The sequence below is a fragment of the Cardiocondyla obscurior genome, linkage group LG02 (assembly GCF_019399895.1).
Source record: "Cardiocondyla obscurior isolate alpha-2009 linkage group LG02, Cobs3.1, whole genome shotgun sequence".
NCBI classification, from domain to species: Eukaryota; Metazoa; Arthropoda; class Insecta; order Hymenoptera; family Formicidae; genus Cardiocondyla; species Cardiocondyla obscurior.
In genome coordinates, this window is record NC_091865.1 from 9,526,094 (window position 1) to 9,541,425 (window position 15,332).

Here is a 15,332-nt window from a genome sequence, read left to right on the forward strand (position 1 = left end):
AAGCGAAGTTTCCACTTCATGTGCGATTAAATTGAGAGATTCGAAAGTCAACAGCAATAGTCAACGACGAGCGAATAGAGATCTATCGGCGTTGTTCCATCCGCGTGAGCATGAAATCGCGCGATCCGTTTCCTGATAACAATCAAACACGAACAGCGTTTCAGAAGACGTTCCTGCTTACGCCGCGTACATATTAAGGTGTGCGTGCACTTAGCGAAAGAACAGCCAGCTCAGCATTTCCAAACGAAGCAATCACTACAAAAATAACGCAGCAAAACCACACATCACAGACGAGTGCCCGGCGTTCGCTGTGTTCGTTCGCAAAGTGCACGAACGCTTTTATTTGTCAAAACACCAATTTGAACTATTAATTTATCTCGGGGAGGGAATCGTTAATTCGCACTCCGCGAAGTGAATCCTGATATCTGCATTTGAAACGCGCCGGCATTTACGTGACGATCGATAAGGCCGATTCTTCTAAGCCGTTATTGAAAAAGATTCTCTTCGGATGATAGAGGCGCTTTCTGTAAATCGCAATTTGGGAAAAATATATTACGCGCGGAAAAATAATAGTAGTAAAAATTTTGACCACTACGAGAGCGAAAAGTTATTCGTCTCGCGGGAAATTGCAGAAGTTCGGAAATACCGTTTGGCAGATGAGCCAATCGTAACCTGAAAGAGTTCGTGCGCTCACGAATCGATCTTTGCGTCCCTGGCAATCGTCGAAACTCCATGCCCCAGCTGTTATCCGAAGAAACTATTAATTTATTCTCTCCGGAGTAAGTCCTAAATATGGTGTAAACGCGCTCGGAGGTATGAGATACGCGGTGTATAAGTACCGATCGGCCGATTCGATACGCGATGAGGAGGCGTGCGATGAGAGGGAAGAGAGGAGACAAAAAGCGAGAGAAAGACAGCTGGTAAACCGAAGAGGCGCGTTGTACCTTGATTGCAGGGTGCCGCACGGTGTTTGCTTTATAAATCGTGCCTTGAACCACGAGAGAACGAGAGGAGAGTATCGGACGCTGCGCTCGAGACGAAGTATCCTTGTTCGAAGGCAGGCGAGTAAGCCGAAAGGGAGGGAAGGGAGGCAAGGGAAAGAAGTAAGAAAAGGGAGGCAGAGGGGAATCGTTGCGATTGATATCGCTCTGAAATTGGGTTATGATTTATCGAATTTTCGAGACCAGTTCCGACTGGTAGAGTGTCCGATTGAATATCGCGGCTCTGCGTAAGACCCGAGATAAAGGGTATTTTATTATTACAAATCACCGGGTTTGTGCACCGGGACGATGCGTCAGAGACTCGAAATCGCGATCCCGTTGATGGTAAGGATGGAATTATTACGATAGAAGATCAATCTCTCACGAAAATGGGCTTCTCTGATGTACGTGGAAGTACAAACATCGGCACTTAAGTATTCGATCGAAGTACGTTTGCGATTGCAATTTGTACAGAAAGGTGTAACTTCTTTTTTTGTTTGTAATTTTCTCGAATTGAACGTGACTCTTATTTTTTTTATTTTATTTTTTTTATTTAGTGATTTATAAATTCTCCACGAAAGCGATTATATTTATGCAAGTTTTTTTTTTAATTAAATATTTGTCACTTTCGCACAACGAAAGTGAAAACGCACTTTAGGATAGGAATCCGATTTATTTGTGAATTTCTTTTTCTTTTATTCCGTTCCATTTAATTTGATCGGTGTTGGCCCTGTTTCTACTCTTTTGATACTTAGGTAATAATTCGATAATAACGGACTCCTTTCGAACGGATTACTTTTTGCTCGCTTATCGCCGCGCGCGCGGAGAGTACGAGAGCAAACACTACAACGTAGAAAATGATGATGATGATGATAACTATCACGATGATGATGATCAGTAATGAGCGGTTTTACGCAACAACTAGTTTACTAGCAATAAGTATGCGTATGTGGACGTGTATAGGTTTCTCATTTTTTTTTTTCTCTTTATTTTCCAATGACAAATAAACATTTCGGCGATAATGCCAAGATAATCACCGTTCTCTATCTGTTGAATATATCCTCTCAATCTAATCAAATAATCGAATCTCCCGATGAAATTTAGAGTGCCTTTATTATAGCAGTAAATAATAAACTGCAAAATAGCTTTCATTAATAAAGAGTAATGACAAAATAATTTCGAATAATAATAAGTAACGAATAAAATTACGTATAATTAACGCATTATTATTTCTATTAATTTTTTTCTTTTTTTTAATATAAGCATATCAAATATTTTATTGATCAAACAGTGACGCAAAAAACAGGTGGCTACTCAGAAATTCACTGTGATCTCTGTCTGCGTTTACTAGACGTTTATTTAAATATCTCCTCTTTTTTTTATCGTGCTGAATTTTATGAAAATCATTGATCTGCCGGTTGACTGCCACTGGAGGTACCGCCCCCTTGTTTGAGAAACTAAGAGACGAGACATGCCTGCACGAGTGCCTTCTTTCCTCTCGTTCTTCTTCTCTCGTTATTTGTCCCCTTTCTCTTTCCATCGCATTCGTTTCTCTTATCTTTTCTCCTCGTTCTTTCATTCTACGTCGCTTTGGAGAACGGAACTCGTCCGTTTCTTCGTTCCCCTTTCACCGGACCCTTTCTCTCGCGCAGGGAGACCGATCTCTCTCGAGCACACGCAACCCCTTCGACCACTTTTCTCATCGATGGAAGGTGTGCTGGTTCGCGAGGTGGCCAGTCGTTAGCACTCCATTACACATGGTTACCTATCATCAGAGCGCGCCAGCCACACGATTTGCTCTTCGAACCCCATGGATATTCATGGATCATAAGTAACGCGTATCGCGGTCGTAACGTGCGGGACGCGAGCGTGGAGCACCCGGGCGACACGAATATCAGCTAACGATAATCGATCGCAGTAGGCGAAGGTATCAATGGCTCGCGACGTCCGCGCAGATTGCGATATATCGATGAAATAAAACGACGTTGGAAATTGAGACGCGCGGAAAGTATTTTCTGGGCCGTAAGTTTCGCGGATCTTTTAAGGAAAGGGGGTACATGTCGAGCAAGTGGATTTATATTCAGGCCCGTTTACGGCCAGGCAAGTCTGTACATTACGTAATTACCTAGGAGAGGTGCTCTCATTAGCCCGATTATTTCTCTTACATATGCAATATTTGTGAGGTACGTTCATTACTTCGACCTTGCGGTCGGAATAATTAAAGCTCATCAAGATGTAACGTCGGCCGCATCGCGAAGGTATTTGCCCAAATTGCCATATAATTGCTCCGCCGGACACGTTACGGTTATAATATAAATATAGGCTATTAGATGTAATGGTTCTTCATCTAATTAAAAATGATTGCACGGTATCGCGGTGGGATGGGGTTTAAAAATGTGACGAGATCTATTTGAATTATGATTAAAATTAAAATTATACGATCGTGGAAGCCGGGGTCGGTTGCCGCGGTGCCGGCGCGCCGTTTTATCTAAAAAAAAAACTCAGCTAATTGCGAACGTAATTAACACCGGCGCGAGTGACGCAACATCCTGCGCCGTTCTCGACTTATGGATATGCATGAGCAGTAAGTGACGTGAAGGATGTTGTCGTTCCAAGTCTTACGCTGAGCTCTTTAACGGAATGTCGCGAGCGTAATCTAGCGGGTGATAATTATCTGGGTATTTACATAAATGCGAAAAACTCATTCATATAACGTGTAATGAGCTTAGAAGGAAAAATCGATGTCAGGCACCTCGCGTGAAAAAAATACATTACTCAATGTACGCGATGTATAACTTAAGACTCGACAAAACTATATTTATCGTTACTTTACGTCACTTCGCGGCGCTTGAAAAATCCCGCGAGCTTTATATAAATCTTGAAATATAAATAACGTATCTAAGATAAATTACACGTATACATATACACATATTTTTTTTCCAACGTTAAAACAAAAAAAAAAATAGTTACCTCAGCAAAGTGTGTTATAACATTGTGCTACTATAATTGTCAACTAAACGAATTTTTATCTCGCACATTAAACGCGCGTACGGGCAAGCCTTATCTCGAGCTCACCGCGGATCTGCGAACGAGGATAGTCATTTTTCTCACGATCAACCGGGCCGATCGGTTGCACCTTCGGGCTTCCGCCTTCCCTTGCGCGCGTAAATCCGCACCTCCCGCGTCTTTAAACGGGCGGGCGAGTAAAATCGAGTGCGAACACAGCCGATCAATTTGCCCTAAAGAGCCGTTAATTTTCGGTCGATGCACTCCCACTATCTTCGTGCCCCGTCGAAAATTATATTCAAGCCCGGCGATACACGAGAGGCGGCGTGGCCCTCCTCGCTCTGCCGAGGGGCCTCCACGAGAGGAGGTCCACGGCGCACATAATAAGGCCGATCGGGCCTCTTTAATGAGGCATAATGGTCCCGGCAAGTATGCGTAATCGCCGATGATGGCCTCGAACACGATTCCATCGCGTTTTTCCAGCCTCTCCCTCCCCGGCTTGTCTCGCACGCCTTTTGCGTCTCCAGTGGTGATGCGACTGCGAGCCGATACATCCGCGCACGGTGCGGCAGGTACATTGTATAAAATAATAACCGTCATGGCGACATACGCGCCGTATGCATAATAGATTGTTGCATCGTAACTGTTAACGATCACCTTCAGCTGCGCATTTACTTTTTGCGCATTATAAAAATGTGTATACATGTATTTTCATAACGCAAAGAAAAAAAGGGGAAGAAAAAAAAAAAAATAAAAACCACGTATGCGTACTCATTTTTTTTTAATCGAACGCGTATAACGCATCGTAAATACGAAATGACTGATTATCATAATGCACCTCGTAATGGGGCCTCCTGGTGGGTTCTTGCGAATCGTCGTAAAATTACGTTTTGCCATAAACGGTCGGGACTTAACTGCTTTCTTTCTTTCTTTTTTTTTTCTTTCCTTTACGAGCAACCTAGTGGGTTTCGCACATTGAAAGATGTTTTCTTACAACAAAATAGAGTTCTTGCATGACGCTTATCGCCACCTCGTCCTGTCAATAATTGCGCCCGTGTTGCGCAGCTCTCGGGGTCTTCCGCGCAGTTTGTCGCACGGTCACTTAAACTTATTTACTTACCGAGGTAAAACGATGCGCAGCCGGCGTTTTATGCCCGCCTTTCCTCCCGTACGAGCTTGCGAATCAATTTAATCGAGCCGTCGGTCGTTCCAAGAAAATCATAGGTGCCGGCCAGGTTATTTAAGATACGGTGGACCGCGAATCCTCAGCGGTTCTCAATCTTGTTATAATTATGTTTGTCAGAAATTGATCTTGACGTAGCGTGTTATATTCGTTAAATTCCTTAAAACGATCGATATCTCAAAAATACATCCAATAATATCTTTCTTTATTAGATTCTCTTTCGAAAGTACTCTTTCGTGAATTTCTCATCATTATAAAATAATTCGTAAAAAAAAAAAATTAATAGTGCAAAGAACACTAATGAAATGAATAAACTGTCGAGAAGATTGGAATATTAAAACAGACTTATTTCATGCGCGTGTTGTCTTTTTGTCTCAAATTTTGCTATTCATATAAAAACGTTGGTTTTCGATTTATCTTAGAGCCAAGTACTTCTAGTGTGATTTGAAGTGATCTCGGTGCGCCTGGGGGTTGTAAGAAAGAAGCCGGCTATCAAGGCTGGGTTTGAGAAACAGTCAATCGCGATCGATCTGTCGTGCCGTGATCGTAAAAGACAATGAGAGCGGGATCTCGAGAGGTACCGATCTCGCGCGTCGTACCCGCGGGTAGAAAACCCCTTCGGTGCCACGTCCGAGATTTCTTATTAAGGGCGATTAGCCTGAAAGTGGGCAGATCAAGTGGATGCACGTATAGCGGGGCCTCGCCTATATAAGTGGACGGTAATTGAATGTCAGCGTAACCTCGGTACCCCGTGTACAGCTTTTATCCCCAGGACGAAAGTACAGCCGTGCGTTAGCTGAACGGTTCAGCATCTGCCATCCCCGCACAGATTCGCGCCGGGGTCATGACTTCTTGCAAAAATCGGCCCGTTATCTAAATGCTCCTTCAGGCTCACGAAAAGGGCAAGGTGCTATTTTTTTTTAACGTCTAGTGGGCAGCGGGTGCGTTGACAACAGCTACGTTTAGCTTTCTGTGTATATCTCGCAACGAAAATGAAATAGCTCGGAAATGTTAAACTTTGACATTAATTATTTTAATTATATTATCAAAAGACATATATGTGTATATTTATGAAATATCAGTTTTTTTTTTTTTTTACAAGTAATTTTTATTTCTTTTGCAGAAATAAGTTTAGATTAGCATTCGGTGGGTTTAATATTAAAATTGAACGTGGACCTTTAAGGATATTGAAGGTTTTCACATTTGCGGAGTAGTCTCGTTCGCATTTTCTCACAGCTCGGGGGAGAAAGACCGAGGGGCAACGCTTTTAGGGACTTCTTTGAGGCGAGTCAACGGTTCTCGACGGCACTTCATTAAAGCGACTTTACAAGCTTATTATAATTAGATCGGACGCGCGCGGTACGTACAATGTGTAAAATACGCGGGTCTGGGCCGAGACGGTGGGGCTGAGGTAGACGTTTCGGGCTTCACAAAAGCTTCTTCGCTTTTCACGGCCGAGCCGGCCATTGCTCGGCGAATAAATGGCCTGATTAAGCACGCCATTTTGCCTGTAATGCAATCCTTAAGCATGTCGAGACGAGAAGAGAGAAAGAAAGAGAGAGAAACAGAAAGAGGGAGGCCTTATTCGTCCCGCACTACCATTGTGCCCTTGCGTACATGCGCCTCCGGTCGATTATGCGGCCGGATTTTAGTCTCGCTCCCCTTTTATATGCTCGATTACATTCGATTCTCGTGCGTAACAGAGAGAACTCGCACGTAGGAGCCGCGCTTTGGAAAATTAATGCTCCCCATGCGAAACGAGCCTTTATCCAGCAACCGATTCTTAAACCGAGGCTGCCAGCAGATATTTACATAATCGTCGGCAATCGCGATAACGCGTTTGACCGTCGGGTTTCCTGTTTAAAAACCGAGAATGACACCGCGCTCGGTTTACACCAATTTTAATTTACAATTATTCGAACCCTGTAAAATTAAAATTGTCGTTTGTTTCTGTACATACTTCCTGTATTTTATTGGGAACGTTTTTAATTTATCGTCTCTGTCTGCGTTATAAAGAATAAATTGTAAAGCTTTATTTTCTCCTTTACAATGTTGCCTCACGAAACACGCGTTTCTCGAACGCGTAATTGGAAGTCTCTCGCTTTCTCGCGCGTATCGAAACTTTGATTTTTTTTTCTTTTTCTTTCTTTTTTTTTTCTTCGAGTCTGCTCAGCGTAACGTACGCGAACGAAAAATCAAATGTCTCCGTTTGTTCGTGACATGAGAAAACATGGCGCCAATAAAGGGGTCAATTTCAATCGATCGTGAAATACTTCGGATCGGATAGGAAACGAGCGGACAAAGGAAATCCATTGTTGCCCTAGGGCTATCAAACAATGGCATGCACAATGCCGACACAATCGGCAATTGTACAGTAGCCGTTACTTTTTTCTCTTCTTTTTTTTTTTTAGATCACACTTCTTTGGCTTTTTCACCGCGACAATGGCGGTCTAACGATTCTTACTAGTTAACGGAAAGTGTCAACGGATTTGCCGAGCAGTTTCCGCGATTTTTTTCATGCAGTTCTAGATCTTGGTCTTTTTTTTTTTTTTTTTTAAACAGACTCGTGTTTTTTTATACGTGTAAGCGGATATTCTCAACGGTTCTTCCGGCCGAAGAAAGAACTGAGTGTAACCGAAAGTTATTAAAAAAACTCTTGATACAATTTTATAAAGACGTCTTACAGAACCTTAAAGCCATTGAGAGATGCGATATGACTTACACGTGCCATAGATTTATTTACAAGGAAGGGTTGAGCGCTAGGGTAAAAAGATACAATGAACCGCCAGTTCAACTGTGTAGAGAATAAAAGTTTCTCTATTCTGATACATTTTATTACTGTGAATAGATAAAATATTGTGATATTATAAATAATAAGATACCTAATTTGAGTAAATAAATTTGCCTGTATTAAAAAGAAAAAAAATTTTAATTTAACTAAAGAGTACATTAAAAAAAATCAGTGTTTCCTCCTTTACAAGTTTTTCGCTAACATTTCGTTACCGATAACCGATATATTTTCCGAGAGACGCGAAATAGCTTCATATCTGATATAAATAAGTTATCAGAGGAGGCGAGAAAATCTCGCGATCGGGGCGAGGGTGAGCAGGGAGATCGGCTAAAAGATGGAGGTGGAGTAAGATGATGATGAAGGAGAAGAAGTTGAAGAAAGAGAAGACACAGCCGAGGGGGGCTCGGGAAGGAAATAAGAAAGCGATGAGTCGTTGAAACGGGCGTGCTCGCTGCTCGCGCATTGGTGCACAGTTGTGCACGATGTGTGCACAGTCGCCATGTTGAATATCCCCACTTCCGTTTCATATGTCAAGGCACCTACACACGTGCCGCCGCCACCGTCGTGGCCACACGCGCCGTCCTCGGTAGGGCGAGAAACCGAGCCTCGTCGACTCCGCCATGGGGGCTGGTAGCTGCACGCGGCGAGCCGGGCAGTAGGGGTACCAGAAAAATACGAGGATTTAAGGGGTTGAATGCAATTTCGGATAGTCGGCCCACTTGTGCAGCCTCCTTTAATTGAAGCGATCCCGGGTCGCGTTGTGCGGACGGGATATTTATTAAGGCGCGGAACATCTTTTCCCTTGTTCCTAAATTACGATCGCAAAACGTACTCTCCGCAAGCAAAAAGGTCATTCTTCGGAACGTACATTAATCCCATTGCATTTTCCCGAGAACATTGCGACGAGATTTTGATAAGGGAATTTAATAAGTCCGGTGATAAAGTTCGATTTTTACAGTACCGAATGAAACGCAATCAAGATCGATCACTGGGAGCTCTAAGGAATTAATTTATATCGACGTGAGTTCGTTATTCTTCTCTCTCTTTCTCTCTCCCGTTTTCTCTTTACCTCTCCTTCTTAAGTGACGTTAAGAGCAGATACTAACACGAATGTAATTTCCTTTAAAACATAAAACAATGTGCCGCTAAACTAGTATTGATCGATTGAAATTAAATTAAATTACTGATCGAAAGTATAATGATGCAAATCGTCAATCTCGGCGCACTTACATTTCTGCATGCTGTAAGCGTCGCTCGATACCATCCGAACATATGTAACATTAAAAGTTAATCGATTATTCCTGGCGAGATGAGGGTCCCGTGATTGAGTGCTTCCAATCTCACGCGATATGGCGTTTACCGAGCGTCTCCGATCCGTCGTCCTTTGATACCTCGATTGATTCGTTCTAACTCTGATTAGACGTAGCGATTTAGCGCGGAATTTATTGTCGCTGATAGATTCGCTCCCCTCAGTCATGAGCGGAATACTTCTTCCTATAACATATTGAATCGATATAGATTTGCCAGCGAACGCAGTTCGCACGTACTACGTCGTATGCCTTTAATAACGTTATCGAGTTTTTTCTCTTCAAGCTGCATGTATTCGATTACGGCGAATCGTTTTAAACGAGCCAATTGTAAAATGTGGTTTTTTGATACGTTCGTTAAGAACAGATATCTCTCCGTCTGGAATTTTAATTTCTTTTTAGAGAAGATTCAGTGAAGCTCCAAGATCTCCGATATTTATTTAAGTAAAGCTTGAGTCATTATAAAAATTGTTTAACACAGAATCGCATCCCACACATGTCAATCAGCGTAATTATAATTAAACGTGTTGTCATCCGTTCTGATTTTCAACGTGGTTTTAATTGCGCCGGATATTAGGTTGAATAATCAGTGATTAAATGTCGTTTGAAGATAGGCAATGATTATAAAATATTCGTTCACGTATTAGTTCATAATAGATTCTCATGGTTTAACGATCTCGAGCGCTTTCAATTTATTGACAGGAGTGTCGTTTTGCGCCGTCGGCTGACGTCTTATTTGCGTAATTAGCGTCGATCACGCCATGTGACAGTATTGAATGCGACTGTCGAATTCTTCTTAGTTTAAGAATATACAAAAGTATAACTTTGAAATAATAATTAAAACGGTAGCGGAGAGTTCTTTCCCGGTGTTAATTTTTATTTATGTTTATTTTCACGTAACGTATCAATTATTGAAAAGATTATTGGTCTAATAATATATGAACGATAATTACTGGACAGAAAGAAAAAAAAAGTACTTTTGTTTTAAGGTGATTTTCTAGGTATTCGTTAATCTTTTGACCTTTTCACGGCTTTTTATCCGAATTCCGTATCCCTAGCGGGATTTTATTGCTCTCCAGCAGAGAGGAGAGCCGAAGAAGCAGGCGAAGTCGTACAGTCCACAAACGAGTGAATAGTGGGCTGAGTGGCCGGGGTGGAGGAAGGGGTGAGAACGGGACGGGGGGGCGGGGAGGGGAAGCGAAGGGAAAGAAACGAGGTAACGCGAGTGGGAGCGAGAGCGAGAGCCAGACGTATTAATTAAACGACTCATTTTCATCGCACGACAAAAACGTGAGTTTAACGCCCATCGCCGACTAATGCGTCGCCCCACTGCAGCTTCTACGTACCTCGCAGGAACTCCTGGTAGCCAGGGCCACGTTTGTATCCAACTCCAGTTTCTCTTCGTAACAATTCGGCCAATCGGAGGCGACCTGGTGAACGCCTTCGCGCGTGTACCCGGGTTAGCAACGCCTACTTCGTGGTCGGTCTCTACCCTGTATGGAATCTCGTTCCAGCGGGTCGAACAGGTTGGAGGGGCCGATGCTGGTTCTAGCGTGACCCCCACTACAGTGGAGGCGAGCCTCGTTTAGCCTGTAATTTGCTCAAACACTACCAAGCTCTCGTGCCAAGAACATCCGTCAGAGCTGGCGCTCAGTATTCGTTCCCGTAACCGAGAAGCCGAAGTTCACAGAACGCGCGACGTGGGTCCTCTTTCGACGTAGCACCCACGAACAGCCCTCCGTGTCGCGTTTTTCCCGCCGAGGTTACAATCGTGCCGCGGACAGATCGATGGAGAGTGTCAGACGTGACGTACGAGTGAGTGTCGTGAGACTCCAGCCAGTGCGACGGCATTCGTGATTACGGCATTCGGGATTACGTCAGTTTAGTTACGTTGGTGGGTGATTTGGAGACACCTGCAGGACGACAGGTTTCCGGGTTATTACACGATATTCGTCCGTTGTATTCCAGTGATGCGTCAACAGGAGACTGGGACTTAATTGTCCATCGCGAGCGACTGTTAAAGCAACCGAGGTTTAATCTAGTGTTCGGAGTAACGAGCTACACTGACGATCGTTGTGATTGAAAACGTAGATTGTATTTTTCACGCTGAAAAAAGAAATTAACATTCCAAAAAAAAAAAAAAAAATATTGTAAGAATTTTACGAAGAGACGCATAGTTTAAAATAAATCTTTTGCCGGAGATTGATGAGTCTCAGAGATAATTTAGTACGGTTTCTACGGAGCGAACATACCTGGAAGTCGACATAGGTCGGTCGATTTAAGGAAAACGATTTTGAGGAGGACACGATGGCACGGCGAATTTAATTTCGGCAATTGAGCATTCGTAAACTCGTTGGTTCCTGTCAAAGTGGGTTGTCCACCTAGGAAGCGTACGATAATCGTACGATGATGCCGCTCGCGCCGACGCCAATCGTCCCGGTGCCATCCAAGCCGAAAATCGGCTTTAGCATCGACTCGATCGTCGGCGGCGGGCAAGGTGGCCGCGAAGCGGACCGGCTGGAGCAGCGCGTCGAAATCGATGGCAGTCCGATGGAGATAGTTGAGGGCTCGTCCTCGCCACGGGCGCGCCGCGTCACCACGAGATCACCCGGTGCTCATTCCGAGAGCTCTGACCGACCCGTCTCCAGAAGTTCCTCCGTCGAGTCGTATCCGAATTCGCGACGAACGCCGTCTCACGCCACCATCGGCGGTGGCGGCGGGCACCATCATCTTCACGGCGCCAATCATCATGGTCACCCCCATCATCATAATATATCGGCGACGACGCATCTAGATTTCGGTCGAACAACTGTGCACAGCCACAGCGGCGGCTCTACGCCGAATAACAGCCCCAGCCCGCCGCACAGGATACCGCACGAGGACTCGCCGCTCGGATCGCATCCTCAGCCACCCCCGGGGGTGGTCAGGCCGAGCCCGAACTACCTTGCACCGCCGTCGAACGCCGCGTCGGCCGTGGTCATGGCGGAGCAGATCAAATCCCTGTATGGACTACCCGGCGGACACAGTCCCGCGGGACCACAGGCCGGTCAGAACGAGTACCACACGCAGCAATTGGCTCTAGCCGCCAATTTGGCAGCGGCCCAGCACTTCCAAGCGGCGAACATCGCGGTAGCGCTTCAAGCGCATCACGGCGCATCACCCCATGGACCTCCACATGGACCTTATCCGCACGGTGGGGCCCCCGGAGGTCCCCATCCGCCGCCTCATCCTCATCAACCACCTAGGGATAGCTATCCCTTGTACCCGTGGCTACTTTCGAGGCATGGTAGAATCTTTCCACACCGATTTCCTGGAGGTACGTCCTTCATGCTTTCTCTGATTTTTTTTTCTTTTTTTTTTTTTTTCGACAAATATTCTCATATATTAGTGTCTTGTATTGGCGTCAGATACGCGAGGACAGAAAACCATTTAAGAACAATTTATGTTCTTTTTTCTGTATCTTTTTTTTTTTACAAAGCCTTTAATGTGTCCTTTTACGTGTGAAACTTGACAGCGTTATACAATTTATGCGATTTGAAAAACTTCGTATAATGAAGATGAGATATATTATACATTTAATCAAATTTTCTCCGTGAATTATTGACTCGTAATTCATAAAAGTTTACACGTGTTGACATTAGCCAACGTTAAGTGTCATTTGAGTAAAAAAATTATTTTGTTTAACACAAAAGAGATTGGAATTTTTTAACGTAAATCATTTCGCAGGATGATGTCACGCATGTCGAATTAAAAATTCTATTAACTCAAATATAAACAACATTAAAAATTCAATATTCTCCTGCAACACTCTACGTATATAAATTAATATCATAATTGACTTTTATAAGTTTGTAACATACGGTTCTAATCGTGTTACGGATTCGGAAGACGTCTTAAAATACAATTACCGTACGTAGTTATCTTACACGCGAAACTAACTCGAGCAGTAAACTGTCGTTCGCAATCTTTATCACAAATCATGCGAGATCAATCTGTAGAAAATATAACAAAATATCCGTAATGAGAAGCGATTTGTTTTCAAGCCGACTGCGAATGTTTATGCGTGCCAATCCGATGTGTCAAAGAACATCGACGCGTACTTTTTTTTTGCGAATTATCAGCCAGAAACGTATGCAAACACCATTAACAGAACGGAGCGAAATTCGATCAACGCTACGCGTCGCGGGATCGCGGTCACGCATCTCATTTACTGCGTTGATAATTATCGCCGTATGTATATGGACGATGGAGCATTTGCCGCATTTACGCGAGCGTTTCGTAATTCGAATTTTGTAATATTGTTGTCTCCGTGTGGCATTCCTTATCGGCGCGTCACGCCGGGCAAAACAAGCGTTACTAGCTTTCCACGTCCCTCGGCGTCGTAATTAATTTATTTCCCCTTGCGTTGATACAAGCGCCAATCCAATTACGCGCCTATCGCCATTCGTACTATTAATGGAAAACACAGGAGAAATATCGTGCCCCGAGAGTTCTCGCTTTCGCGACATCGCGCTTCGGCTCCCCGCGGCTTCGGCCGTGTCTCTCGTTCGCGCGATGCTGGAGCACGCATGCACAACTTTATGATGGATGACGCCGTTTATCGGTTACGCCGAGATAACGATTTCTGTCGTTCGATATGTATTATTGAACAATCTGACGTATCCCGAAGAGACGTTTAACGCTTATGACCGCGAGGGAAAGCGGCACTGCCGAGAGATCAATTCGAGTCTCATTGGGGAACATTCGCCGCGGCAGTCTACAGTGACCGGCGTTGTTTCACGGCTAAAATATATTTTATTGATCAGTTAGACGATTGTCTATTGCCGGCAGATAACAATTCGGTGAATGACTCTTAATAAAAATTTGAAATTGATTAATTGGATTAGCGGGAAAAGTTAATCAATTGATTAATTAAACTCTTATTTTAAAGGAAGCGTTTGTGTCAAACATACGGGCTATTAATGTTTCGGAGGTACTGTTTTTTCAAAATTATTTGCAAGTTACGAATCTGTTTGTTCTGGAGGGCTGCGTGTTATCCAGCAGGCAGTTTGTCGAACCTTTTTTTTTTCTCAAGTCTGAACGGAGTCTATATTGCGAACTTCTTACAAACTACTTAAGATACACTGACCGGCAATCAGACAACATAGGCCTCGTTTAGTGTTACTTACGTGGCCGAGCACAAGAGGCGGGCAAGCTCGGAGAAGGTAGAACGTCCCCCGGCAGGTAGAGAAGACGATTATCATAAATTTACCGCAATCGATATGTATACGGGGCGTGCTACTCGGTAAAGAAATATATTTGCGGAGACGAAACTAGTTTCCCTGAAGAAAAGCCCTCAGACATCATATTAGTTTTCAATGTTTCGTATATTTTATTAAAGACTTTTTTCTAGCAAAAATGATATACGTATAATGACGAGATACAATGATAAAATTTACTTCACACAGATTTTTAAAGTCATAAAAAGTTGCATTTTTTGTTGTAAAGTAAGAGACAAAAGAAAAAAAGAAAATGAATAAAAAACTTGAATAAAAATCATAATCATTAAATTGTGAAAAGATTTAAAAAAAATTAGTTCTAGCTTTTATATGAATAACAATAGAATATAGTACATTAAAAATATGTTGTAAAACTGCAATGAGTAATGCATTTTTAAAGAACGTTTAATGAGGAGATATTAAAAAGAAAATTTAACGAGAGCATTTTTCCTCCTGTATTCTGTTTTCTTTCTTTTTACATATGTTTTAAAATTTCCTTTTTTGTATTCAAATTAAGTACAATAAAGATAATAAAGATAATAAAGATTAGATAAAGACAATAAAGATAGTAAAGATAATAAAAATTAAAACAAAAGAAAAAGAAAAAGAGACGAGCATTACGATTTCTATGAATAATGACAAACAATATTCATATCGCTTTATCTTAATGCCACCGATAATTTTACTTATTTCTAAATTTAATTAGAGAAATAAATGTTGCGTAGATTAGTTCTCCTCTTTAAAAACCTTTAGTATAAATTCCGCGGTGGATCTATGCTTCTAAAAGCTCTAAGCGACTTTCCCTCA

General features: G+C 42.9%; 1 protein-coding gene across 2 annotated transcripts in view; it reads left to right on the forward strand.

Moving 5' to 3' along the window:
- LOC139109593 (homeotic protein empty spiracles) overlaps window positions 1–15,332 on the forward strand; it is a 52,199-nt gene that overhangs the window by 8,495 nt on the left and 28,372 nt on the right. The window contains exon 1 of one of the 2 annotated variants that reach the window (XM_070668781.1): window positions 10,495–12,583. The exons of the other annotated variant lie outside the window; for it this stretch is intronic. Within the exon in view, the coding sequence (XP_070524882.1) occupies window positions 11,674–12,583 (910 nt within the window). The 5' untranslated portion in view covers window positions 10,495–11,673. Of the gene's footprint in view, window positions 1–10,494; window positions 12,584–15,332 lie in introns of those variants that run through there. 2 annotated transcript variants of the gene reach the window in all.